Genomic DNA, 26474 nt, shown 5'->3' with positions numbered 1-26474 from the left:
AATAGACCTTGGAGGTCTTCTAATAACCCCCTGCTCTAACAGGAGACCCCATAACATTTAAGACAAATGGCTGTCCAGTCTCTTCATAAAAACCACCAGTGATGAAGCACCTACAACTTCTGAAGGCAACCTCTGTTCCTCTGGTCAATTGTCCTCACTGTTAGGAAGTTTCTCCTTAATTCCAGGTTGCTTCTCTCCTCGATCAGTTTCAATCCATTGTTTCTTGTCTTGCCTTCTGGTAGTTTGGAAAATGGAGAACTGATGTTAGCCAGATGAATGTTCTGGATTTCAAGAGAGTTGACCTCAACAAGCAACCGGGGAAAAGTAGAAAGATTCCATAGCTGGAGATCTTGAAGGGAGAAACAGTTGAGGAGGATTGGATGTTCTGAAAAATGAAAGGATTAAGGCAGTTGAACCTCAAAATGAGTTGAACCTTGCAAGAAATATGAAGAATCACTCCAAAAGGCTTGTGCAGAAGGAAAAGGAAATATGCAAAACAGTTGGTCAACTGGTTGAGAAGTTGGCAAGGAGAAAACAGGGAACAAATCTGAAAGGCTTAATTCCCTTTTTGCATCTGTGTTTTGGTCAACTTTGTTAGAACTTCCACCAAGGAGAGAAGAAGACAGAAGAGAAATGTTTGTCAACGTAGGCAGGGAAGTGATGAAAGAAAACCAAGCGTCTTTGAATGAAGGGAGGTGGATCCAATCTCAAGAGGCTAAAGGATTTGGCAGACGTGATCTCACAATCTCTGACTGTAATCTTTGGGAATTCCTGGCTGGAAATGAGAACTGCCAGAAAGTTTGAGAAGAATTAATATATTTCCAGTTTTTCTTTTTTTTAAAAAAAAGTAGAAAAGGGGTCCCTACAGAGACCTCAATCCTTGGGAAAGTTCTAGAAAAAGTGATCAAGCAGAAAGTTTACAAGTAATAGTGGGATTCAGCCGGTTCACACGAACCGGTAGTTAAATTGCTGGCTGGCCCCTCCCCTCCCCCACCCCTTCCATGAGTCCACATGCACCCCATTTTGGCTCCCAGGTAAGTGCAGGGAGGCCTACTAGGGCCAAAATGGGGCACGGGTGGGGTGAACCGCGCCCCCCCCGGGCCATTTTCGCTCCCACGAGGCTTCAGGGAGGCCGCCTAGGCCCAAAATGGGGAGCAGTGGGGTGGAGGCCGAGTGCTGCCTGTCACACCCCCTGGCCACGCCCACCATGGCCACGCCCACCCAGCCAGTCATTAGGGCAGAAAACCCTAAATTATTAAATGATTAAATTATTAAATTAGTTAAATTATTTGAATCCCACCACTGTTTACAAGCCCAAAGAAAGGAACCAAGGGAATCGCCCAAACCCGGAATGAATTTAATTAGATTAAATGATAATAGCAGGGAAAAAAAACAGAAGCATAGGTCTGTTAAATATTTACAAAAACGTTTAACGTAAAACCCGTAAACCTCAGCGTCAATTATAACTTCAATTTTTCTTGTCTTTAAAATGTAAACGTAGAGCTTTCAAGAGGTGAGGTGAAAGTTGAAAATTATTCTCTCCCCTTTCGCCTTCTGCGACGTGCGTCGGTTTTTTCCAGAATTACATCAGTGGGATTACTCCGGCGGCCACACACCCATATACATTAATCATGCCTTTTGTTGCCATGCTAAAAAATCCCCTACGCAACAGCTCCAGCTGTATTTTAAAACGGATTTCCTTTTTTTCTAAGAAAGAACGAGCTGTGCTTCCTTCAGAGAGGGTTGAATTGAGGAAATAACATTACCAGACTTATAATATGGACCAACTTTATGGGAAAAGAAGTGTTTTCTCCCCCTAATAAAGGATGATTGAGATATTCAGTTTCGTTTACATAAGTTTGGGTGTTTTTTTTTTTTGTTATCGTCTGACCATCTGATGTAAAACAATGAAAACGTGATTTAAGTTACGGGAAGGATTTCACCTCGGAGTCCAAAGATACGGAAATATAAATATAAGTGCATAAACTGTTCCAGTTTCACATTCGGCTATAACTTGGCTGGTTTATTAGTTATTTATTAATCAGATTCGTAGAGATGCTCATCTCATCAAAAGCGACTCTGGGCAGTATATGGCAAGCGGGAAAAAAACACATATGAAAATCACATTAAAAGATCAAGATGATAGAAACAGATATGCATACATGTTTAAATTGTTCTCCTAGCAAGCTCTGAGTTCTTAACAGATAATTTACAGATTAACAGAGTTGGGAGGGACCTTGTAGGAGACCCTACAGCATTTCTGACAGATGGCAGTCCAGTCTCTTCTTGAAGGCTTGCAATGATGAAGCTCCCACAACTTCTGAAGGCAACTTCTGTTCCATTGGTGGATTGTTCTCACTGTCAGAAAATTTCTCCTTATTTCCAGGTTGAATCTCTCCTTGTTCGGTTTCCATCCATTATTCCTTGTCTGGCCTTCAGGTGCCTTGGAAAATAGCTTGACCCCCTTCCTCCTCTCTGTGGCAGCCCCTCAAATACTGGAAGATTGCTATCATGTCTCCCCTGCTCCTTCTCTTCACTAGACTAGCCATGCCCAGTTCCTGCAACCGTTCTTCGTATGTTTTAGTCTCCAGTCCCCTATTCGTTGAACATGGCTTGCAAACGCCAATCAGACACACGAGGCTTAAATCTCCTTAAAAGTTTTATTCTCTTCATGAGGTTTTAGTACAAAACAAATGCAGGGATTTGTTCTATGCAGTGGGTTTCAAAGGGATGGTACCCATGTTTTCTCAAAAATAAGACCCTGTCTTATATTTTTTTGAACCCTGAAATAAGCGCTTGGCCTTATTTTCGGGAAGGTCTTATTATTTTGGGACGCATGGAGCAAGACGGGGTTCCTCTTGCCATCTTACCTGATTTCCAGCTCTGTCTCCCTAACCCTAACCAGAGGAAACGGCGGGGATCAGCTGCTTATGCGTTTAAATATTTTCGGGGAGGGCTTATTTTCGGGGAGGGCTTATTTTGAGCATGCGCTCAAAAGCCCGATTGGGCTTATTATTAGGGGATATCAGTGCTAGAAGGAAGTGGGGTTTTGCAGAGAGGAGGAGAATTATGGGGTCCTTGGTGCTGAGCATGGTGGTTTTTCTTGCAGACGTTTCAATACCAAACTTCAATACCAAACCAGAGGAAATGGCGGGGACCGGATGCTTATGCGTTTAAATATTTTCGGGGACGGCTTATTATCAGGGGATGTCTTATTTTTGGGGAAACACTTAAAAAAAATAATGGGATTATATCATTTCATTGGCAAATGCCGTTAAAGACACACCCCAAGTGTAAATACTATTAATAGAAAAAGTGGGCACATAAGGTGGTCATTGTTGCTAGAGAAATAATGTGGGGTTTGTGGTGCTGTCTGAGCCTGGTGGTTTTCTTGCAGATGTTTCTCTACCAAACTAGGTAACATCAGTGCTAGAGGAGGAGGAGGAGGAGAAGGAAGAAGGAGAAGGAGAAGGAGAAGGAGAAGGAGGAGGAGGAGGAGGAGGAGGAGGAGGAGGAGGAGGAGGAGGAGGAGGAGGAGGAGGAGGAGGAGGAGAAGAAGAAGAAGAAGAAGAAGAAGAAGAAGAAGAAGAAGAAGACGAAGAAGAAGAAGAAGAAAACAACGATGTCCTTGGTGCTGAATTTGGTGGCATTCCTGCAGACATTTTATTACCAAACTAGGTAACATCAGTGCTAGAAGAGAGGGTGGAGGAGGAGGAGGAGGAAGAAGAATGAGAAGAATGAGAAGGAGAAGAAGAAGAGGAAGAAGAAGAAGAAGAAGAAGAAGAAGAAGAAGAAGAAGAAGAAGAAGAAGAAGAAGAAGAAGAAGAAGAAGAAGAAGAAGAAGAAGAAGAAGAAGAAAACTATGATGTCCTTGGTGCTGAGTTTGGTGGCATTCCTGCAGACATTTTATTACCATACTAGGTAACATCATCAGTGCTAGAAGGAAGTGGGCTTTTGCAGAGAGGAGGAGGAGGAAGAGAATTATAGGATCCTTGGTGCTGAGCCTGGTGGTTTTTCTTGCAGACGTTTCAATACCAAACTTGGAAGCGGCATCATGTTATCCACTTAACACCAAGGTTCATAAACTCTGCGTCCCCTTAGTGTGCCTTAGTTCAAAACCTGGGTTCAACTTCAACCCCAATTCCAGAAATTCATTTTCCGTAGCTTGCTTTGTCATAGGAAAAAGTAACCATTGCAATGGCTATTCCCCTAGAGCAGGGGGTTGGACTAGATGACCTCCAAGGTCCCCTTCCCACGCTACTGTTACTGAACTCTGGGGTGAAGAGAAAGGACAAGTAAATAAAGATCAAACAAAAGGCTGAGCGGGATAACCAACCGCCTTTCTTTTCTCCTGCTTTTTTCCCTTACTTTTCATAACTCTGGCACGGAAAGACCGCCAACGTGGCGCCCCCGTGCGACCAAAAGAACCCGAAGCCCCCCATTAGCGGAAAAAGGAAAAGGCGTCGCCGCGGCGCGAAGATCGACGGATGGAACCGAAGAGCCGAAATCCGAGGAGAAGCGTTCCAACCCGAGTCTTCCCGAACCTCTTCGTTCTTCAGGGGGGGCCGGGCGTGGCCGAAGAGGGCGTCGGAAGCTCCCGAAGCGCCTCGACTCCGCCCCCTCTCTCTCTCTCTTCCCCCCCCCATCGGGCGTTCGAAAGCCTTCCGGAAGAAGGCGGGGCCGAGAGGAGGGGGGAGGAGGAGGAGGTAGGAGGGGCGGTCGCGCGCTCGCTCGCTGGCGGCCGGAAGTGAGTGGAGCGGCCGCTTCCGGTTTCCTCCGCGCTCGCCTCAGTCGCCCGCCCCGCGCTTTGGGTGGTGGCCGTTGCCTCCTCAGCTCCCGCCGCCGCCGCCGACGCTGCTTCTCCTCAGCCGGGCCTTCCTTGCGGTTCCTTTTTCCAGGGGAAAGCGGCGCTAAACCGCGAAGGCCGAGAGACAGCCGAGGCCGCTGAGGGGGCCTTTTCCTTTCTCTCCTCGCACCCGACCCGAGCAGCCGCCCCGATGCAGGCCATCAAGTGTGTGGTGGTGGGCGACGGGTGAGTCCTGCCGAAGGCCCCCCCCTCCCTTCCCCTTCACTCGCGTCGACCACCATCTCCCCTCCCCACCCCCCCTCACGGAGCTGAGGGAAAGCTTTGGCTGCGCCTTATGGGAGTCGGAGTCCAGCCTGGCAGGAGTGGTGGGGGTGGGGGGTGAGGAGAATCCAAGCCCCAGGCCTGAATATGGACCCTGAAGGGAATGGGGGTGAGTGTGAGGGGGTGTTTCTCCTCTCTCAAGAGAGGTGAGGATGGAATATTATCCTCTTTCCCCATAGAGGAAAATATGGGCTTTAAAAGGGGCGGGGGTGGGTGGGTGGGTGTTTAAATGGGCTGGGGAGCCGCCATGGAGAGCAAAAATCTTTAATCTTCCCAGGAGGGGTGGGTAGGTGGGTATGGTTTTGGATAGGGTAGTCTTTATTTTAAGTCGATTTTAGGTCTGGGAGTGCATGGGGATTCTTCCATCGTCCAAGTCATGGTTGTCCCAAAAGTGTTTTTTTCTTTTTTCTCTTTCCCTTCCCTCCTCTTTGCTTTCCTTTCTTCTCTTCTTTCCTCCCCTTTTCTTTTTTCTCTTCTTTTCTTTCCTCCTTCCCTTCCCCCTTCCCGTCCCTTTCCTTCTTTCTCTTCTTTCCTCTCCTCTCCTTTTCTTTCCCTCCCCTCCCCTTTCCTTTTTTCTCTTCTCTTTTTCCTTTCCTTTCCTTTCCTCTCCTTCCCTCCCTTCCCCTTTCCCCCTTTCCTTTCCTCTCTTTTTTCCTCCCCTCCCCTCCCCTTTCTTTTTTTCTCTTCTCTTCTTTTCTTTCCTCTCCTTCCCTTCCCCCCTTCCCTTTCCTTTTTTCTCTTCTTTCCTCTCCTTTCCTTTCCCTCCCCTCCCTTCCTTTTTTCTTTTCTCTTCTTTCTTTTCCTCTCCTCTCCTCTCTTCTCCTCTCCTCTCCTCTCCTCTCCTCTCCTCTCTTCTCCTCTCCTTTTTTCTCTTCTCTTCTCTTCTCTTCTCTTCTCTTCTCTTCTCTTCTCTTCTTTCCTTTCATCTCCGTTCCTTTTTTCTCTTCTCTTCTTTCCTCTCCTCTCCTCTCCTTTCCTTTCCTTTCCTTTCCTTTCCTTTTTTCTCTTCTCTTCTCTTCTCTTCTCTTCTCTTCTCTTCTCTTCTCTTCTCTTCTCTTCTCTTCTCCTCTCCTCTCCTCTCCTCTCCTCTCCTCTCCTCTCTTCTCTTCTTTCCTTTCATCTCCGTTCCTTTTTTCTCTTCTCTTCTTTCCTCTCCTCTCCTTTCCTTTCCTTTCCTTTCCTTTCCTTTTTTCTCTTCTCTTCTCTTCTCTTCTCTTCTCTTCTCTTCTCTTCTCTTCTCTTCTCTTCTCTTCTCTTCTTTCCTCTCCTTTCCTTTTTTCTCTTCTCTTCTCCTCTTCCAAAAGGTAACTGGGCTTTCTTGGTTTCTTTTTTTTAAAAAAAAATCTTTTGAAATAAAGAAATCTTCATCCAAGAAGGTTCTTCTTGTTCTGCTGAACTGAACTGAAGAAGCTTCTTGGATGAGAAGGGATACGTTTTCAGAGAGAAGAAAAAAAATCAAGAAAGACCAGTTAGCTTTTTGGGGGGGTGGGAGAAGCAATTTTGGGAGGAGGGAGAAAGAAGGTAAAGAAAATTGCCAGATGGGCAGGGGAACGTATGGACATATTTGCCAGGAAGATTTGGAAATGGATTTAAAAGGGATGTCTTTATTGAAGGGGTGTGTCCCGTGATTCTCAAGAACTCTGGATAATTTTATTTTACTGGCTGTGCTTTGATCTTCTCCATCCCCAATTTTTGTGGGGTTTCCATTAGCTTGTGAAGGGTATCCTTTTGCTTGAGTTTCCATTCCTTTCTCTTTTTTTTTAAATTAAACCTTTAGCTACAAGAAATGCCAGAAATGTAGAACTTTTTATGTTTCTTTAATTGTCTGCTCTTTTTTTTTTTTTTTTTTTGGCAGCCTTCTCCAATGGGGTGTTCTTTGTTCGGGTTGGATTACAATTTTTGGCATTTAATTTACAATAATGAGATATAATAAAATTGCGCTGGGTGGGGCCGGTGGGGGACTACAGGCCAGCCCAGCTCACAGTGCCAAGTTAGGAAGGCTGCTTGGGAGAGTTAGGATAAGTTTGACTGCTTTAAGTCTCCCGGCTCCAAATCCTGTCTCATTACTACCCGATTAATTGAAGCTTGTTCCGTCATCTATGCAAGATTGCAGCCCAGATATCTCTGCAATTTGTTCCTGGGAGCTGGGACTTCTCTCTGAGTTACTAAATAGCCCGGGGCAAATCTACCTAGACTTTACATAAAGCTTTGTTAAACTAGGTAGACTTGTCTGCCGGATAAGTGTGTTTCAGTGGGGCTGATTCCCAAGTGCAATAAGCATGCATTGTGTTCAGGTTTGGCTACATTTGAAGCATTACAGGTAGTCCTCGACTTGCAACAGCTCGCTTAGTGACTGTTCAAAGTTACAAAGGCACTGAAAAAAAGTGAGTTACAACCCTTTTCATGCTGATGACTGTTGCAGCATCCCCATGGTCATGTGATTTACATCCGGACGTTTGACAGCAGACTCACATTTATGACCGTTGTCATGCTCCAGAATCACGTGATCCCCTTTTGTGACCACCTGAGAAGCAAAGTCAATTGGGGGAAACCAGAGTCACTTAACCACCGTGTTACTAGTTTAAGGAACTGTAGTGATTCATTTAACGAGAAAGGTCGTAAAATGAGGCAAAACTCCCTTAACAATTAGCTCAGTCGGCAACAAAAAAAGGGGGGGGGCTCAATTGTGGTCATAAGTCAAGGGCTGCCTGTTATTCTTTTCTCTTCCTTCCCCTGATCCTGATTTATGGTTTCCTTAGGCATCATATGAGTACATTTCAATTGTCCTGATCAAGTCGATTTTAATAAGTGAAGCCTAAGGCACTCCTTGAATTGTAAGATAAGGGTTAAACTTTTGTCTTTTGCTGTGGGGCAGTTTCTCAATAGATTCCTGGCTTGCTTTCTTTGTTCTCTAAGCTGGGAATGAGTTAAAATGGGAAAACAGAGACCTGTTCTACAGTTGTTTCTTTAAAAATAGCTTTTTTTTTTCTATGACAATCCCAGAGTTTACGTGGACACAGTGTAAATGTCCCGAGATATAAGGATAGTTGGCTTTTGTAAAGACGGGTAGATTTTTTTCCCCTGAAAAGTTATCAAAGCAGCTGAGGCTTTGGAATGCTTAAACAGTGGAGTTGTGTAGATTTCATTGAAGTGTGTCTTGGGCAGAATCCCTAATCCTTGGGGTGAAGTCTCAACATTTTAGTGACTGCTATTGTGTGCTGTGCTGTGTTTTGTTTTGTCTTTTGCCTTTCTTCGGTAGTACCCCAATACGAAACTTCGCTTTGTTTTGTGGTTAACAAAAGAAACATTTCTTTTTTTCCCCCCAAAGTCTGGAGTTATTTTAAGACTATTTTTAGCTATCTTTAAAAAGAAGCTAGACCTTTTGAGCAACTGGCCCGTGCCCAAAATATTTTTGGAGAAGTTGTGCTTCCTGCATGGAGCCTTTTGAGATGAATCAGTTTGAAAAAGGAAAGAAATGAACTGTAGTAAGATGAACACTCCTTTTTATTAAGGGGGATCATGGTGAGATTAGTTGTGGATGTTCTATTTTACAGAGGTAGTTATGCACAACCTAAATATTAACATAGTGAGTCAAGCCTTTATTTATTTTGAACTCTGAAATTTCCCTGAAACCTTATCCACAATCTGCCTAAATTTCAGTAGCCACTTACCTTTGAGAATGAGGAAATGGTGCCATTCAGGCATTGAAAATGTGGCTTAGTTTTTAATTTCTTCATTTCAGAATTTTGAATTTTGGAAAGCAGAAGTTTTTGGTTTTTTTAAATTTTTTTCCAGAGGGATCCAGATGACTTTCACAAATCCTCCAGATGGCTGGGCATCCACACCTCTAAAATGAAATAATGATGCCTAAAATTTAAGTTTTTTTTTTAAATAGCTCTGGATAGCATTGTAACTATGATGCTAGTTCTCAAATATTTAAAATATTTTTCTAGCCCTGCCTTTATTGACTCTTGATTTGGCTTGAGAGTGGAGAAGGATTTACCAGATATTTTCTTTGTTAAATTTGCTGCAGTTGATCATGGGAGAAAGCGGTGCACAAAATTTAGTTCTTTGGACTGTGCGGCTTTTGTTTCCCAGGGGAAATGCATCGCTAAACAATTATTGTGTATTATTACTTTAGTGTTTATGCATTATTTTATACCATAATATCTTTGCTGATTATAATGTGTAACTTGAAGAGTTTGGGACCGTTTGAACAATCTTGCTTTATGAATGAAACTGGGATAAAATAAAAACTTCCTTATCAGACTTAAACCTTGCAATTCACAGATTTTATGACCAATAAGCAGGTTTTGCAATAGCAGGAGTCATTGTTTCTAATGCCATCTGTTTCTGGTTGTTAGCATTTTTGGTTTTGCTCATGTTCGGCTATTAAGTATACCAATCAACAGCACTCCCAGTAAACTGAATACAATTTAAAAGTATTTGGGGTTTGATAATGTGGAATATAAATTATCCCCCCAAATTCTAGTATTCTTTAAGGAGGATTAGCTCAGCATGTAGATAGATCAATGGTGGGATTTCAGGAATCTAAAAACACTCTCAACGTAATGCTTCCGAACAATCATGGCAAATTCAAGGTTCAGCTTCAGCTCCCAGAATTCTCAGCAACGGCTCTGCAGACTGTGAAATTCTGGGATTTGAAGTCCATATGCTTGGACATTGCCAAGGTTGGGAAACGCTGCCTTGTGGATTCCCTGCCTTCCACCATTGCAGAGTCCAGAGCTGTGGACTCTGTTCTGAGAAATTAAAAAAGATGAACTAGATGTTGCTTGGGTAATTCCTGACCCTCTCTAAAGCTTTGTGTAAAGTATTGCCAAAATCAGAAATCGAGGCTCTGGGCCCCCATGTCCTCCTTCTTCTTGGCATCATGACCTAATAGGTGAAACAGGAAAAATGATAATGGAAAGAACACCCAACTATTTACTTAGAGACGCCCTTTTGCTTCCTTTCCCTGCACCGATTGGAACCAGATGTGCCAGGAGCAGCTTTTATGACACCCTCCTCATGTTTGTCTCCCAGCCCCTCACAACAGCGGAGACCTCCTCTCTTCCCCCAGATTGCTCCAAGACAATGACTTTAAAAAGTTTCCCACAACTTTTAGGCCGATGAGCAGTGGTAATTTAAAGCTGATTTATACAGCATCCACTCCCTCCTGTGATTCTTGTGTTTGCTGAGAAGCTGACGTGCTCTCCTACTCCAGGAAATGAGGTTTTTGATATATGACCGGCCTTTCCTGTTCTCTCTCTTCCTCCCCCACCTCAGAAATAAAACCCTGGGTGCAAACACAAAAGAGGGGAATTTTCTTAGCTGTCCTGCAAAGGGAAAATCAGAAAATCACACTGGCCAGCGGTGTATCATTAACTCTGCTTTGCAGATTAGCTGCTGCTCGTCCTGCTGGGGTTTCGAAGTGAATGCAGGTAGTCCTCGGTTTATGACCACAATTGAGCCCAGAATTTCTGTCGTCAGGTTGAGACACTTGTTAAGTGAGTTGTGCTCCATTTTCCGACCACCCTTGCCTCCATTTGTTAAGTGAATCACTGCAGTTGATGAGTTACGTACCCGGTTGTTAAGTGAATCTGGCTTCCCTATTGATTTTGTTCATCAAAAGGTGGCAAAAGGGGATTCCCCCCCACCCCCCGGGGACGCTGCCACCATCATAACTATGAGCCAGTTGCCAAGCATCTGAATTTTGATCATGTGACCCTGCAATGGTCTTGAGTGTGAAAAACAGTTCTAAGTCCCCTTTTTTTCAGTGCCATTGTAACTTTGAACGGTTGTAAGTCGAGGACTACCTATAGCCCTCCATGGCTTGTTCAGTCCCGAGTTTGTTTTTTCCTTCCTTTTTTGAGCCTCCACTGTCTCCTGTGCAAATGTGCAAGCTGCAGTCAGCTTTTTATTGTGGTTCATGAGCTGATGCGGTATCCCAGCGCGCATCTTTAGACAATGTGGAAGCCAGAACATTCGCTCCCAGATTAGCACCATCCATTTGTGCTGATTGCAGCTCCCATTAACTTCCAGCTAGCCTAACCATTGGCTGAAATGGCTGTGGATGATGAGAATTCAGGTCCCGTGCATATCGACGGGAATTAGGTTAGGCCTAGAATGTGAATTGTTGAAGTAAGCAACGGGTGCCTGTTTTCTGAAGGGGCGCGATGCAATTTTCTGTCCCCAGGAAAATAGATCGATAAATAAGGGCTGTGGAAATTCCAGAATCAGCCTGTTTTTTCTCCCCAAGCTCCAGATCAGGGCAAAAAAAAAAAAAAACCTCTGCAGAATTAAACAAGCCAATATTCTGTATTTCTGCATTTTTCTGGCTTGTGTGCAGCTCTTCTGGGCTTGGACTAGTTAATGCATCCAGCATCGTTTTTTTCTCTGAAATAAACTTGGCTTCCCTAAGAAGCCGCCTGTTTACTTGAACCGGAGGCTGATGACAGAATCTCTAGGTAAATCAAACTTTTCATCTTGGAGCCAGAGTACAGCGCTGACTCATCAGGCTGAAAGCCGGCAAGCTTAGAAGACGGGATATTTCGAATTAAAACAAATGCCTTTGTTCTTGTGGGTATTTCTTTCTCTTCCTGGACCTGTGCTGCACGACCACTGAGGAGGCTTCAAGGACCCGGTTATTATACTTGTAGGAAACCTTGAGACCGATTTACTACTCAAAAAATGTTAAGAGGTTGAAGGAGAAAAGAATCTGCGTTTATTTACTGACGATATTGCTGATTTTGGTATTATGAGTAAAAGTGTAATAATCTCAGAGCAAGAGGTAGCATCTTAAAACCAAGGCAAGAAGAACAGGTCCTCCAGTGAAAGCTACAGAAGGAAATCCATATTCATTGGATACTGGTGAAACCTACAATATATCTTTTCTTTTATGTACACTGAGAGCGTATGCACCAAGACAAATTCCTTGTGTGTCCAGTCAGACTTGGCCAATAAAAAAATTCTAATTTGAATTCTATATAGTCCGGTACACTTTATGGGGTCCTTGATGCTCTCTGAGGTTGTTTTCTTGCAGACGTTTCCCAATTACGGTAGGCAGCATCATCAATGTTAGGAGGATAAAAAAACTGCAAACCCGATTCCCCTCTCGCACTGATGATGTTACCTAGTTGGGTAATGAAACGTTTGCAAGAAAACAACTTCAGAGAGGCACCAAGGACAGTTTTCAACCCCGAGCTACAAATAATCTCTTCTGCAACTAAATATCAGAAGGAGATATATGTACCTTTTATTGTTCTGCTTAAAACACCCCCTCCCACCTATCCTCCTCCTCCGGCAATCAAACACTTTCAAAGCTTCTAGCAATTTTTTATTTTTTTATTTTGAAGTAAATCTCCTGGCTGCCTTGTAGTCATGCCAGAATGAATTAAGAATTTCCACCCACAGCCAAAAAAAAAAAAAAGGGGGGGGGGGAGTGACATTATCTGGATGTGGAAATGGGTTTTTTTTTTTCTCCAGGACAGCTGAAAAATCCAATTTTTATTAGGACAGGAAAGCAATGGATGCAATTACAGAAAAGAACTCATTTTAGTGCCATCAGTTCCTGTATCAGAGATCTCGGGTTTGAATTCCTAGGCGTGCTTTTCTCTCATTTTAACTGAGGGAAAAAAAATAATTTTAAAAAAGGAAACTTGTGTCAATCCATTACTTTAAAACAATGATGTCATTCGAAAGTCCACGCCGAGTGGTACAATTAGGGCTCTGGTGCGTTCACAGTGCATTCAAGAGGACTTTGGCCCGGCCTCTGTAGGATTGGTTGATGAAAATAGCCCAAGTGTTCTCTTTCCATTGTTTCTTCTTTCGCTACCCCGAGAAGTGAACCAATTCATGAGACCCTACTTGAATTCAGTCCCCTCTGGCTTGAAAAGTGAAAAGCTCCAGAAACCTCCATTCTCCTAAAACTGTTGTGTGCTTGTGGGTGTTTTTCTTAAGTCTGTGCTGATACGCTTCTCCCTGTGGTGAGGCTCTTTTCTCCCTGCCACACGAAATGCCACTTGTTCCATTAATTTAGGTTTCACAGCTTTAAATGCACAGCAACGGCACAGCTAAGTCACTCGAGCCCACACGCCTCACAGGAAGTAACTATTCTTTCAAAACGAGACATTTTGCTTTAAAAACTGACTTGCACGAGCTTTTCAAATCCCAGAAATCACAGTCCACCAGTTAGGTTAAGAAAATTAAAATGGTCTAATAACCCAGAGCTGGGATGACAAATTCTGGCTTCAGAACTTTGAATGAACATTGCAGAAAGATTTAAGAGCTCCACCCAGTATCCAGTTCTCTATAACGGCCATCTGTGTGTTTCCAGAAAATTCACAAAATCAAGTGTCAGTTTGTGACATGTTTGTGGAAAGCTAGCATGTCCGGTCTGCAAATTAGCAGTCTGTAAGGAAGGTATATCTGAAGTATGAGTTCAGCCAAGTATGAATTTTAAAGACTTTGAATCCTTTATCTAACTTGGCAGAAATAAATCATAAATATATTGCAGTTAAAGGATTAGATTTATCTTGTTTAAATTCAAGTACTCATAAACAGCTAATTTTCTCCGCTGAATGGCTTCCTGGTTATCTCCATCACATGAATAATTTCTTATGGTGATTTTTTTTCCCCTTCTCTTTCACAGTGCTGTAGGTAAAACATGCCTACTCATCAGTTACACAACCAATGCATTTCCTGGAGAATATATACCAACTGTGTGAGTACTTAATTTTTCTTTTGATCATTTTTTAAGTGTTAAAAAGATCTTAAAGAGACTTGATTGGGTTGCTTTATAATGGAGGAGCTGTGCTTTTAAGTAGTATTTTTGTCACAAATTTTTTTGGGGGGTTACAGAATAAGTATCTTTGCAATTGCTCTCCATCTCTGGAAAATTAGCACTTATTTTATTTATTCAGTTTGCTCCCCACCTAACTCCCCATGACTCTGAGTAATTCGCAAAAAAAAATATAAATTATAAAATAATAATAATAAAAATAGCATGCCAGAAGTTTGCAATGCCTGAGGATTCTTGAGCAGCATCTGTTGACTGAAATCCAACATTGTTATCATTTGTTTTAACATAACTCATTTGGGAGAGGTTTCCTGTGCCGTGGGCCCCGTGTGCTGAAATACTTGCACCATTTTAAGACATTGAAATAATTCTGCATTCATTTAAATTAATATTGCAGGTTACTATAATAAAGTACTTTTTTAAAAAAAAAACGCAGAAATATCACAATGTTGAATTACAGAAGCACATTGCCAGTTTTTGGAGAAATTAAAAAAAAACCTTGTAGGGAGAAGGGAACAAGACTTCAGCCTCTGAAAGACACAAGATTTCACGGACCAGAGTCAACTTTGAAAATATAAAATTACTAATCTTTTAAAATGTCACGGTTTCTTTTCATTTTATCATTTAAAGGAGAAACTGTGTTTCTTACTTGGGCTTAAATCTCTTACAGAGCTGTTGTTTTAAACTGCATGTACAGCCCAAAACCTGAGCTGGCTTTGAAGAGAATGCGCTGGGGTTTTTTTGTTAAGGTTTAGAAAAGTAATTTAAAAACAAACAAAACTGAAAAGAAGAAAAGGATGGGTAGGGAAAAAGCAAACATGAGGCCTGACAAAGAGAGAAAAAAGCTATAGGAAAAAAAACCCCTCCAATTTTCTTCAGCACAGATAAAAACCTAAAGCACAATCGCCCTTCGAAGTAGGCTAAACCATAATAAACAGTACTTCTATCATCTTAAATGAGCCTTATTGAAACCAGAAATATTTCTGCTAGGAATTTTACCTGAAATTTATTGTAAAGAGAATGTATATTTAATTATTTATGTATTAACCGCAGCTAGAATTGTATTTGCACAACATTGGAAAAGTAGAGAGATTCCCATTGATGAGAAGGTGATAAGGAAAATATTAGAATGTGCAGAAATGAACAGATTAACATTAGCAATTAAGGAGAAAGAGCAAACTGAATATTATATCATAAGGAAGTATTTTATCACTGGTTGGAGAATAAAAAAGGTGTTTGGAAATGAAGAAGACCAAAGAATAAGTAGAAAATATATTAAGATAGAGAGATAAATAAGATGAAAAATGTTAGTATATCTACGATGTGAATAATGATGTTTGATGTTAATATGGTATTATTACTAGAAGTTATTAAGAAAATGGTTAATTGTTTAATATATCAAAATATTAAGTTTAGAGAAATAATGTTAATGTGAAAGATGTGGCAAATGAGGAACGATGTCGCACAGAGATGTTTATACCCAGTCGACGCACTGCATAAGGAAAGATGGAATGTTTATCTTTGTAATTGAAAAATAAAAACACTTTTTATATATATAAAAAATGAGCCTTATCATTGCAACCCAAAGTTGACATTAAGGGCTCCTTGGTGCTCTCTGAGCTTGCTTGTTTTCTTGCAGACGTCTCATTGTTTCTGAGTAACATCATCCTTGCTAGATCGAGATTTCATTTCTTTTCTGTTTCAAGCAGAACGGTCGAGCGTGGGTAAGAAGGTGCTAATGGTTTCATGTTCCCTGGCAGATTTGACAACTACTCTGCCAATGTGATGGTGGATGGGAAGCCGGTCAACCTGGGCTTGTGGGATACCGCTGGACAAGAAGACTACGACAGACTACGCCCATTGTCTTACCCACAAACAGTAAGCTTTACACGCTGGCAGAGTCGGCCGCCTCTTCTTCTTACAGGCTTGCTGGCAGTCAGAGAAGCTTCTAGCTCTAACCTAAAATGAACTAACCCATCGGTCCCTCAACCTTTCTGGCACCACTGGTTTTGTGGAAGACAATTTTTTCCACAGACCTGTGGGGAGGAGATGGTTTCACGCACAACCTAGATTCCCCCACATGGCCAGATAAAGCTTTGCTCACTCGCCCGTTGCTTGTGCGGCCCGGTTCCCAACAGGCCACGGCCCAGTACGAGTTCAGGGCCCAGAGGCTGGGGGGCCCTGAACTAACTCACTGCCACAGTCCCTTGCAAACCGGCGTCGTAGTTCCCAAGTCACCTCTGGTAAATCCTTCCTGCCCTACGCGAGCCATAAGTCTTGTGCTCAAACCATTCTCTCTCCTACTCCCAGCAGCCTGGTGCGATTCTGGGATTTGTGGAGTTTCCAGTAAAACGTCAGAAATTTTAATCTTTAACATTCAAGGGCTTGGAACGAGCAGCTTCCCTTTTCATGTGATTGCTTTCTCTCTCTTTGCTGTCCTGAATTGCTTCTTCCTAACCATTTTTTCAGCCCGTCCTGAATTCCTCTCTAGTTCCCTCCAACAAAATTGTCCATTGACCCCACAGCTGACCTATTTAAGGCTTTAATTTAGCGTTGGACCATAGGCCACGCCGGATAGCCACAGTACAGGTAGTCCTCAATTTACAACAGTTTGTTTAGTGACCGTTTGAAGTTAACCACGGCACTCAGAGTGACTTACGCCCATTTTTTTCAGACTTACGACCGTTGCAGCATCCCCGTGATCACATGATTTACAATTCGGATGCTTGACGACTGGTTCATAGTTATGACGGTTGCAGTGTCCTGTGATCACATTTTGTGACCACCTGACAATGAGGAAACCAGATTCACTTTCCCAACCCTGTTCCTAATTTAACACCTGCAATGATTCACTTTAACCAATGTGGCAAGAAAAGTCATAAAACGGGGCAAAACTCAATAAACTTCTCACTTAGCAATATAAATTTGGACTCAATTGTGGTCATACGTCAAGGGTTACCTGTATTATTGTGCCCAGAACGTAAGCAAAATCGGATTCCGGTGGATTAATAGATCTAGGAAACATAGAAAACTTAACAACAGAAAAAGACCCAGTGATCCATCATATCTGCCCTTGGAGGAGGCCAAAGAGTTTCATCAACACTGTTTTGCTCAAAAAATCCGGCTTTGTTCTGGCTATTCAGGCCCAATCCGACACTCCCATTGCTAAGGACAATGTTGGCTTTGAGAGAGGAATGGTGACCGAGGCCCTACATTAAATGAATCTATTAGGTAATCTCTACCGGATGACACCAAAATGAGATGACTTGAATTGTTTTAAACGGCAGCATTCCGAGCGAGGTTTTATTGACAGCTGACTTGTGTGATGCAGATTGATGCCCTGTTGGCTCCCATCTCTTCATTCTGGGATTTAAGAGGGAGGAGGAAGAGGAGGAGGAGGAACTGGAGTTATCTACTTTAGGGTTCTCCAACTTTGGCAACGTGGAGACTTGTGGACTTTCTACTCCCAGAATTCCCCAGCCAGCGCATGCTGGCTGGGGAATTCTGGGAGTTGAAGTCCACAGGTCTTGGAGGCCCCTGATCTATTTGCTTTCAAACTAGCGGGATTTACAGTATAAAAGTCTCTTTACTGCATAGTTCTTTTTTTAAAAAAAGTCTTTTAAAGTGAGAAACTAGCTAGTGTTTTGGGTTTTCCCACATCACCATGGCAAGTTAAGGGAGTCCTTGCAGGGGGTGGGCTGCTGGGGGTCGCAGGGGTTCGGGAGAACCTCTAGCTAAGCTTCTGTGCAGTTCGGAGAACCCCCAAATCCCACTCCTGGCTGGCCTGCCCCACCCCTCCCAGGAGTCCCCATGCAGCCTGTTTTAGATGCAGGTAAGTGCAGGACATGCGCGGAGGCTCAGAGAGGACGAAAAACGGGCCTAACAGAAGTTCAAGAAGGCCGGAAGGTTTTTGAGAAAAGCCTCCGGAGCCCCCCTTGTGGTGCAGGAGGCCAACTAGGCCACGCCCACCATAGCCACACCTATCCAGCAATTGGGCAAAGAACCCCTTGCTAAAATTTTTGAAGCCCACCCCTGAGTCCTTGTTATGCGAAAAGTGTGTTTTTCCAAAACTTGGTGGCAATTAGATAAATTCAAGAACCGTTTTCATTTTATCTGTCAAATTTAGGAACTGCCCACCTGTAAACTCTCAACCAAAGCAAAAGCACACACAAACAATTGATCAGCTAACCCTGTGCCTCAAAGCGTGTTCTTACACACACAAAAGACACACACATATTTAACACCTTTATGGTCATCAAGGTTTGTCCTCCAATGTTCAGTGAAGCTGTTCTAGAAATACCCTGAATTTAATGTGACTTGTATGAGTCATAATATTTTGTTTCTCTGTCAAAATGGGCCAAACCGTGCACCTGTGATCCAGGTATTTCTTCCTGCTTCTCCTTATGGCTTTGGCCCAAAGCTTATTCTTCTCAAAACTCACCAAAATAATTAACACACTTCCCACAAAGAGATTGAGGTCCTTTCCTGGCTCTTCAATTGATTTCCCCCCCCCCCTTTGCCACCCCTCCAGTGAAAATGCTCAACTGTTCAGTTCTCTGAACATTTCTTTCCTCCTTCTTCGCTTGCTCACTAACCGTTTTACACGTACAAGTCAAGTTTCTTGTGACCTGCTTTGGCTTTGCGGAAGAGCGAGTTCGACAGAGCCCTTTGTTGACGGCTTCACTGCTTCCAACAAAAACTGCCAGAAAAGAAAAAAAAAGACTTCTTTGTTCCAGAGAAATGGGATTTATCTGGGACAGCAATCAAATGAGGGGGAAAGCACACCTCCGAAGTGTAGCGGAGTGTGGAAACCACGCAGGAGCCATTGTGGTGCCTTTCCCGTTCTCCTTTGTTAATAGGCTCAAAAACAAAGGAGAGTTGAATAACTTGCCAGCCACGGTTGTTTTCTAAGATTGCTGAAAATGTGTTGGGCTCCGAAAACCAAGAAAAACACATTGTCATTCTGCTAAGCCAGCGTCTTTATATTGTGCCTCATCTTTTAGCAGAATCTTGCCAGACTAAAACCTGGTAAGGTAAAGGCAAAGGTTCCCCTCGCACGTATGTGCTAGTCGTTCCCGACTCTAGAGGGCAGTGCTCATCTCCGTTTCAGAGCCAGCGCTGTCCGAAGACGTCTCCATGGTCATGTGGCCGGCATGACTCAACGCCAAAGGCTCACGGAACGCTGTTCCCTTCCCACCAGAGGTGGTCCCTATTTTTCTACTTGCATTTTTTTACCTGCTTTTGAACTGCTAGGTTGGCAGAAGCTGGGACAAGTCATGGGAGCTCACCCCGTTATGCAGCACTATGGATTCGAACCGCTGAACTGCCGACCTTTCGATCGACAAGCTCAGCGTCTTAGCCACTGAGCCACCACGTCCCTGCTACCAATCCCAAAAAGCAGGAGTGACTAACCTCGGCAACTTTTAAGACCTGTGGACTTCAACTCCCGGAATTCCCCAGCCAGCAACAACCGAAACAAGCAACTCTACCAAAAGCAGCATATATTGCCGTAGATCTTAGATGGGATTTGGCTGGCTGGGGAATTCTGGGAATTGAAGTCCACAGGGCTTAAAATTGCCAGAGTTACACCAAGCATATACCCTGGGAAATTAAGGAGGAGTTGTCTTTCTCTCACACACTATCTGAACTGCTTTGTCTCTTGCTTCTCTGGAAGGCCAGCCTCTCCTTCCTGGGAATCAAGGCTGCATTCACACACTTTTAATATTGTAAGGTCCCTCTCTCCACATTGTGTAACTAGTTATCTTAGCTTCTCCCCGCAGAAACACATAACCTCAGGATAAGGTGGTACCTTGAGCCAGATGTTACTGGAGAAGGATCTTAGGTGCCTCCAGCTGTTAGAAAGTTTTGTAATCTCTTTGTAAAGAGGTTTGGTAAAAGTTGTATTAAATTTCAGAAGCAGGTACCTGTGGGGGGGGGAATCCCCCCAGAAACGGTCACACATTTGCATACGTACACATACACACACACAAACACACATACAGGGTTTACCAGAAAGGAGCCCAATGGACAATATACAAGTCACATTAAATGTTGGAAATACTCCGTTCATGTAGGAAGTCTTCCCTGCAGAAAAGTTGAGGCTCAAATCAGTTCCTCTCTGGTCTAGTTTTCCACAACCAGAGGAATTTGAAAGTAAAACCGTGGCCCACTTCAGTCCTAAGTTCCGATCCCTTGCCATTCCGAAGCCGTAAATTTATCTTGGGAAAATCGCGCCCGCTTTCCTCCAATGCGCAAAGAGCGTCTTTTCCAACGTCTCCTAACATTAACCCAAATTGTCTCGTGCTATCACTAGGTTGAAAGAACGAATGGTAAGGATTTAAGTCCCAGTGGGAAACGGCAGCCACTCTGCGTATGTAACGCTTTCATCCATTACGTTCCAAGCGCTTTTCGGTGCCCTGTGTCTTCCTCTTTGCCGCTTCTGCAGCCCTAAAACTTGGCTTCCTCTCCTCCGGCACCTTCCGGCCACTCTTTAAGTCAGGGGCCTCCATCTTTGGCCACTTTAAGATCTGCGGACTTCAACTCTGCTGGCTGGGGGAATCCATAGGTCTTAAAATTGCCACAGTTAGACACCCCTGCTCTAGGTAATTGTTCCTGAACAAGCAGTTAAATCCAAGCCTTTACAAAAGCCACTTCCTTCAAAGGGGCTGGGAATGATGGGTAGGAGATGGTCTGGGCAGGAGTCACCTAGCCAGCCAGCGAGGTGCTGTGGGGACCTATGGGAGCATGCATGCTTTCCACCAATTTTCCACCCATTTATCTGGATGCATGGTTAATTATGTTTGCAAATGCTTAACTGGGAAGGCCTCAGGAGCTGACCTCTCCGTCGGCCTAGAGCTGCAGCTCAAATCAACTAACACGCCGGAGGGTTTTCTTGATTGGTAACAGCCCAGCTGTCGATGTGCAGGGGAAGACGTGGTGTAGGCCTAGGGGGATTTTTGATGTTTGAGAAATGGTGTTTGTGAACGGTGGGCTAATCACGGATTTGGCCTGGAGCAAATGTTGGGAGATTATTTTCCTTTCAAGTTGCAGGTGGCGTTAAAGAAAACTTGAAGTTGTATATTGGCTTAGTGGCTGACATTTTATAGAACATCGAAGTGAGGGCGACTAACTGAATGTGATTTAATACAGCGTACAGCCCAAATGCAGTTTGGTTTAGTGGTGAAGGCACCAGGCTAGAAACCAGGAGACTGTGAGTTCTAGTCTTGCTTTAGGCATGAAAGCCAGGTGGGTAACTTTGGGCCAATCACTAGGAGACTGTGAGTTCTAGTCCTGCCTTAGGCATGAAAGCCAGCTGGGTGACTTTGGGCCTCTCTCTCAGCCCAGCCCACTTTACAGGAATGTCGTGGTGGGGAAAATAGGAGGAGGAAGGAGGAGCATTAGCTATGCTAGCTGCCTTGAGTTATTAAAATAATAAAGGTGGGAAATAAATGAATAAAAATCTGTGCAGTAGAGAAGGAATCAGTAACTTTTTAAGACAGAAACTCATGTGGAATAGGGTAAAGGACTAAGTCACCCATTTGGTGGGTCCTTTCATTCTTGTAGCATTTCTTGTCTGCTAGTGTTTAATACCATTTTGAATGCCAAAGAAGCATAATTTTGACATATTCTATCCTGCCAGCCCAAAATTACTCTTTCTTGGTAATTAGAACTCATCAGTGGAGCTTGGTTATGTGAAAACCTCATCAAAACCCCTGGAGACTGAGATTCTGTTGATGTTGTTTTGCAGGATGTGTTCTTAATTTGCTTTTCCCTTGTGAGCCCAGCATCCTTCGAAAATGTCCGTGCAAAGGTGAGTAAAAAACATCGTTATTGTTTCTCCTCCCCTCCTTTTAAGAGAGACCCTAGGCTATTAATAGCAGAAAAATGAATCGGCCAAGGAGTTCAGTGAATAGCAAAATGTGGCTTTTATAAATGTTGGAAATTGTTTTGGGAATGGAACCGGTATCCTGCTTGCCAAACTGTTTAACATTAAAGGTAAAAGCCAGTGGCAAAAGTTATTTTTCTTGTCATGGACTGTCAGTCAAGCTCATAGTGAAATACAGCTCTGAACTCTGCTTGTTGTTCTGTTTCCTTTTGTTTACATGTGGGCTTATTATTATTTTTTTTGAAGCAGTGGTGTGCCCTGTTAGTAGACACGCCTTAAGACAGTGATGGCAAACCTTTTCAGCACTGAGTGCTGAAAAGGTTGCGCAGAAACATCGCACACACACGCTCACCTGGGTCGCGCTCTGGAAAAGCTAAACTTCCGGGTTCTAGCGCGCATGTGCGCCAGATGATCAGCTGGCCGGCGTGCATGCGCACACCAGTTTTCGGCACTGCCACACGCGTGGAGGACAGCTGATCATCGCGTGTGCATGCGTGCCAGAAACCTGGAAGACAAACAGACAAGACTGGCTTCATGTGCCACTTTGGGCACGAGTGCCATAGGTTTGCCATCACGGCCTTAAGAGTTTGGCTCATTGGTGGGAAGTTGGCTTTGTATCTGTTTTGACAGTGTTGATTTTCCAGGCAGAACAATTTGATATTTTTCCCCCCCTTTTTTTCTGCAGTGGTATCCAGAGGTGCGACACCACTGCCCCAATACCCCCATCATCCTAGTGGGAACCAAACTTGATCTCCGAGATGACAAAGACACTATCGAAAAACTGAAGGAGAAGAAGCTGACGCCGATCACCTACCCACAAGGCCTTGCCATGGCAAAGGAGATCGGTAAGTCTTTGGCCCGTTCGGAGGGCTATTTTTAGAGTCTCTTTGGATTGAGAGACTGTAGAGCAGCGTTTTCCAAGCTTAGCAACTTTTAAGAAGAAGTGTAGACTTCAACTCCCAGAATTCCAATTCCCCAGCCAGGAATTCTGGGAGTTGGGAGTCCATACCTTTTAAAGAAATAAGATAAAATTGAGATGATAGATATATGAAATACAGAGTTAAATAAATAGATACATGTTAGATGAGACAGATAGATAGATGAGAAAAAAAATGATAGATAGGGCGATAGATGATGGATAGATTTATGTATTTGTTAAATTTATTTGCCACTTATCTCGCCACGGGGTTAATCTAGGCGGCTTACAAACAATAAAAAAGAAATGAAAAGAGCGTGAACAGAAGTAAAATAATAGAATAAAAGAGGACAGCAAGAAATACAACTTACATGATTACCAAAAAAAAGAAAGATTCAACAGGTAGAAAGCAGAGAACAAGGGAGAGAGGTGGCGTCTGCCCTCAATCCAGCTGCTGCTGATAAATAAGAGGAAAATGTATGATAATTTGCTTGATAAATTAGATAAATGATAGATGAGATGGATTGATAGAAGACAGATGAGAGAAAGAGAGAAGATTGATAGACAGACAGAAGAAATGAGATACTGTATTTTTCGCACGATAAGACGCATCGGACCATAAGACGCACATTAGCTTTAGAGGACGAAAACGGGGGGGAAAAAATCTGCCTCTGCCTCCCAGAATCCATCCAGTATTCATTTGGCTAGCGTCCTTGCAGCAAACAGCCTGGTCAGCTTCAGCACGTTATTGCAGCCCCAGCACGCGGCTCGTCAGGGCTCTGCTCCGTTGCGCCCACCACTGCTCAACAGAGCTGAGCTGCTGCCACCGGCGGGGAACACTGGAGCCTTCACTGCCAAGCAGCTGACTGGTGACTCGATCTGCCTCCTGGAATACTGCCGATCAGCTGCTCTAGGCGGTGGGGATCGCTGCCACCAAATGGCGGCGATCAGCAGCAATCGGCGGTGGCAGTGATCCCCGCCGCCTAGAACAGCTGATCGGCAGTATTCCAGGAGGCCGACCCAATCACCAGTCAGCTGCTCGGCAGCAAAGGCTCCAGCGTTTCACAGCGGTATTTAAATCCTTTTGTGAGGCTGCACATTGTAGTCTCCGTGTTCTCCTATTGCCAGGAATGCCGCTGCCGCTGCTGCTTTTTAATTTTAGGATTTGGGGATTTGGTGTTATTCCTCTAGCCAACTGGTTTTCCCTTTTTTTGCAGGGGCAGTCAAATACCTAGAATGCTCAGCGCTGACGCAGCGGGGCCTCAAGACAGTCTTCGACGAAGCCATCCGAGCCGTCCTGTGCCCCCCTCCAGTCAAGAAGAGGAAGAGAAAATGCCTGCTGCTCTAATGCCGCTTCTGCTCTCCCCAACCCTCACCCCCTCCCCAAAAAAAACCTTTTGTGCTTTGCTTGGAATAACGGAGCATTCCTGCATTTTGTTTGTTTAAAAAAAATTGGTTGTCCCCCCCCCTTTCAGGTTATCTTAAACAAGACCTCTTACATATTTCCCTTTGTTTAAAAAAATTAGCTTCTTCCTTCCTTCTCCTTTTTCCTTTTTTTTTAAAGACAAACTCATATAAAGGCCTTATTTCCCCACCCCACCCCACCCCTTTTTCGCTCCGCTTAATCAATCAACTGTTGCCAAACTTTCTGCTCCTTACTCCTCTTGGATTGCTGTGCTTTGTTACGTGAAGCCACCAGACCTGTCTTTTTTTTTTTCTTTTTTCTTACAAAGTCAGGCAGGTGTCTTTTAAAAAATACTAACGTTTTATTAGCAGTTGCAACACTTTAATCTGGGTTTTCCCAGGAAGATAAAAAAACCAACCCCATTGCTGTCTAAAAATGCACTCGTTCATCCGACAGCTTCTTCACACCCATCTTTTCATGCTTGAACAAATGCAATAATTGACAACTCCAGATTAACCCCTTCCCTTTTTTAAAAATATATATATATATATATATCTCAAATCTACTAAGGTCTGTGATTAAAGCTATTTTTTTTCTCTCGAAATGTATTTGTCTCCCTTCACGGCAGAATAACTATTTTCTTGGAGGAAAGACGACTGACTTGGTTAACGGAAACGGCCAGACAGTATTTTGACACTGTAAAAAGATCAAAATTTACACTACATTGTTAACGCGCTAGTTTAAAACCGAAGAGAGATTTTTTTTCTCTCTCTCTCTCTTGTACGATGTAAAAAAAAACCCACAAAAGGAATCCTCCCTCCTGCAGCTAATCGAACAAGCTGAACAGCAGGTTGGAGTTTTTTCTAGAGTATTCCTTCATATCATTCTGGTGGGACTTTTAAGCTTCTTATTAATTTTGAGCTGGTCCCCCCTCTCCCACATGTTCTTGCTGGATGCTTTTCTTATAGAATCTCCTCCTGAGCAATATTAATTTGTATTTTAAAGCATTTTTTTTAAAAAAAATTGTATTAGCCACTTATTTTTTTGGATAAGATAGTCAAATGTAGCCACCTGTCTTATTTCTCCCCTCCTAATTATGTACATGGTTTAAACCAGGGGTCTCCAACCTTGGCAACTTTAAGCCTGGTGGACTGCAACTCCCAGAATTCCCCAGCCAGCAAAGCTGGCTGGGGAATTCTGGGAGTTGCAGTCCACCAGGCTTAAAGTTGCCAAGGTTGGAGACCTCTGGTTTAAAAGGCTTTCTTCAGTCCTGAAGATAAATTTGGTGTAAAAAATCAAGAGCAGCTGATCGACCACTTTTTCCATTTTAAATATTTCACTCCTCCTTTTTTCCCTCCGGCTAATGTCTCTCTTATCTGCCAGGTATCCTGAAGCTGTATTAATTTTACTAACCCCGACATGGCTCGTTTTAACCGTTTCCAGGAACCCGGTCTAATAACGGTAAATCAGGCCTGTGAGGTTCTGTACGTCAGATGCTGGCAAGAATACGTTGATTTCCCTCCCCCCCCCCCCCGACAACCCCCTTTCAATCACTAGAACAAATATATACATATATATATAAAACCAATCAGAACACACCTCCACCCAATCAGAACACAGCCAAGTTCCCACCCAATCAGCTCACACCTCCACTAGCAGTTAAAAGGAAGAGACAGCTGCGATCTCACATTGCTCCTGGAAGCACGAAGCCGAGAACACCAGCCTGAAGATGACGAATGAGACTTCGTCGAAACGTCGCCAAGACACTTCCAATTTTACGTGGGAGAAGACCCGAATAACCAAAGACCTACATACAAACACCCGCGAAAACCTGAGAAAACATATATATAAAAATATAAATATATATAAATGGGAGTTTGCAAGATTGTGAAGTTTTTACATTGGATCTTTTTTGGTAATGCAAGTTAGCGGTCTGTTTTGCATGTATGACTTAATAAATTCTTAAACCACACCCGAGTTTAGAGTTTCGACTCCGTTGAGTTGCATTGGTGTGTGCGTGTCAAACGTGCCATCCTGTCGCAGGAGTTTTATCCCCCAGGGATGGGAATTTAACCACCTCGTGGGGTTAAAATTCTTTGTGCCGGTTGTGTACAACGGGTTGGGCGCAACGGGACTGGAGCTTGGTACTGTGGCTTGTTTCCCTGCCTCTTAACCCACTCTGGTTTTGTTTTTCTTGCTTCCTAATTTAAGAAAAAAAACACCCTACAGGTAATCCTCCACTTACAAAAGTCCATTTAGTGACCGTTGGAAATTACAGTGGCACTGAAAAAGTGGCTTAGGACCATTTTTTCCTGCGACCATTGCGAATCATGATCAAATGAT

General features: G+C 43.4%; 1 protein-coding gene across 2 annotated transcripts; it reads left to right on the top strand.

Annotated features, from left to right (window-relative positions):
- Nucleotides 1–4787: 4787 nt before the first annotated feature.
- RAC1 (Rac family small GTPase 1) lies at nucleotides 4788–26103 on the top strand. 2 transcript variants are annotated; one of them, XM_070955358.1, is made up of 6 exons: nucleotides 4788–5032; nucleotides 13779–13850; nucleotides 15686–15803; nucleotides 21673–21735; nucleotides 22496–22655; nucleotides 23944–24163. In XM_070955358.1, exons 1-6 carry the CDS (start codon nucleotides 4998–5000, stop codon nucleotides 24072–24074), a joined length of 579 nt encoding a protein of 192 aa, XP_070811459.1. In that variant the 5' UTR covers nucleotides 4788–4997; the 3' UTR covers nucleotides 24075–24163. The 2 variants fall into 2 exon arrangements, with proteins under 2 accessions (XP_070811459.1, XP_070811460.1); XM_070955359.1 differs by having other exon boundaries at nucleotides 4902–5032; nucleotides 22496–22659; nucleotides 23944–26103.
- The last annotated feature ends 371 nt before the right edge of the window (nucleotides 26104–26474 follow it).

Source organism: Pituophis catenifer, unplaced genomic scaffold, assembly GCF_029215685.1.
Source record: "Pituophis catenifer annectens isolate HBS135680 unplaced genomic scaffold, rPitCat1.0.hap2 SCAF_16, whole genome shotgun sequence".
Taxonomy (NCBI): Eukaryota; Metazoa; Chordata; class Lepidosauria; order Squamata; family Colubridae; genus Pituophis; species Pituophis catenifer.
The sequence above is the reverse complement of the archived record's forward strand: the minus strand, read 5'-3'. Positions and strand labels throughout refer to the sequence as shown.

Coding starts and splice junctions, on each gene's coding strand:
- RAC1 (XM_070955359.1), top strand. CDS start 4,998: ATGCAGGCCATCAAGTGTGTGGTGGTGGGCGACGG. Junction 13,851..15,685: donor GGAGAATATATACCAACTGT/GTGAGTACTTAA, acceptor GTTCCCTGGCAG/ATTTGACAACTACTCTGCCA. Junction 22,660..23,943: donor ATGGCAAAGGAGATCGGTAA/GTCTTTGGCCCG, acceptor CTTTTTTTGCAG/GGGCAGTCAAATACCTAGAA.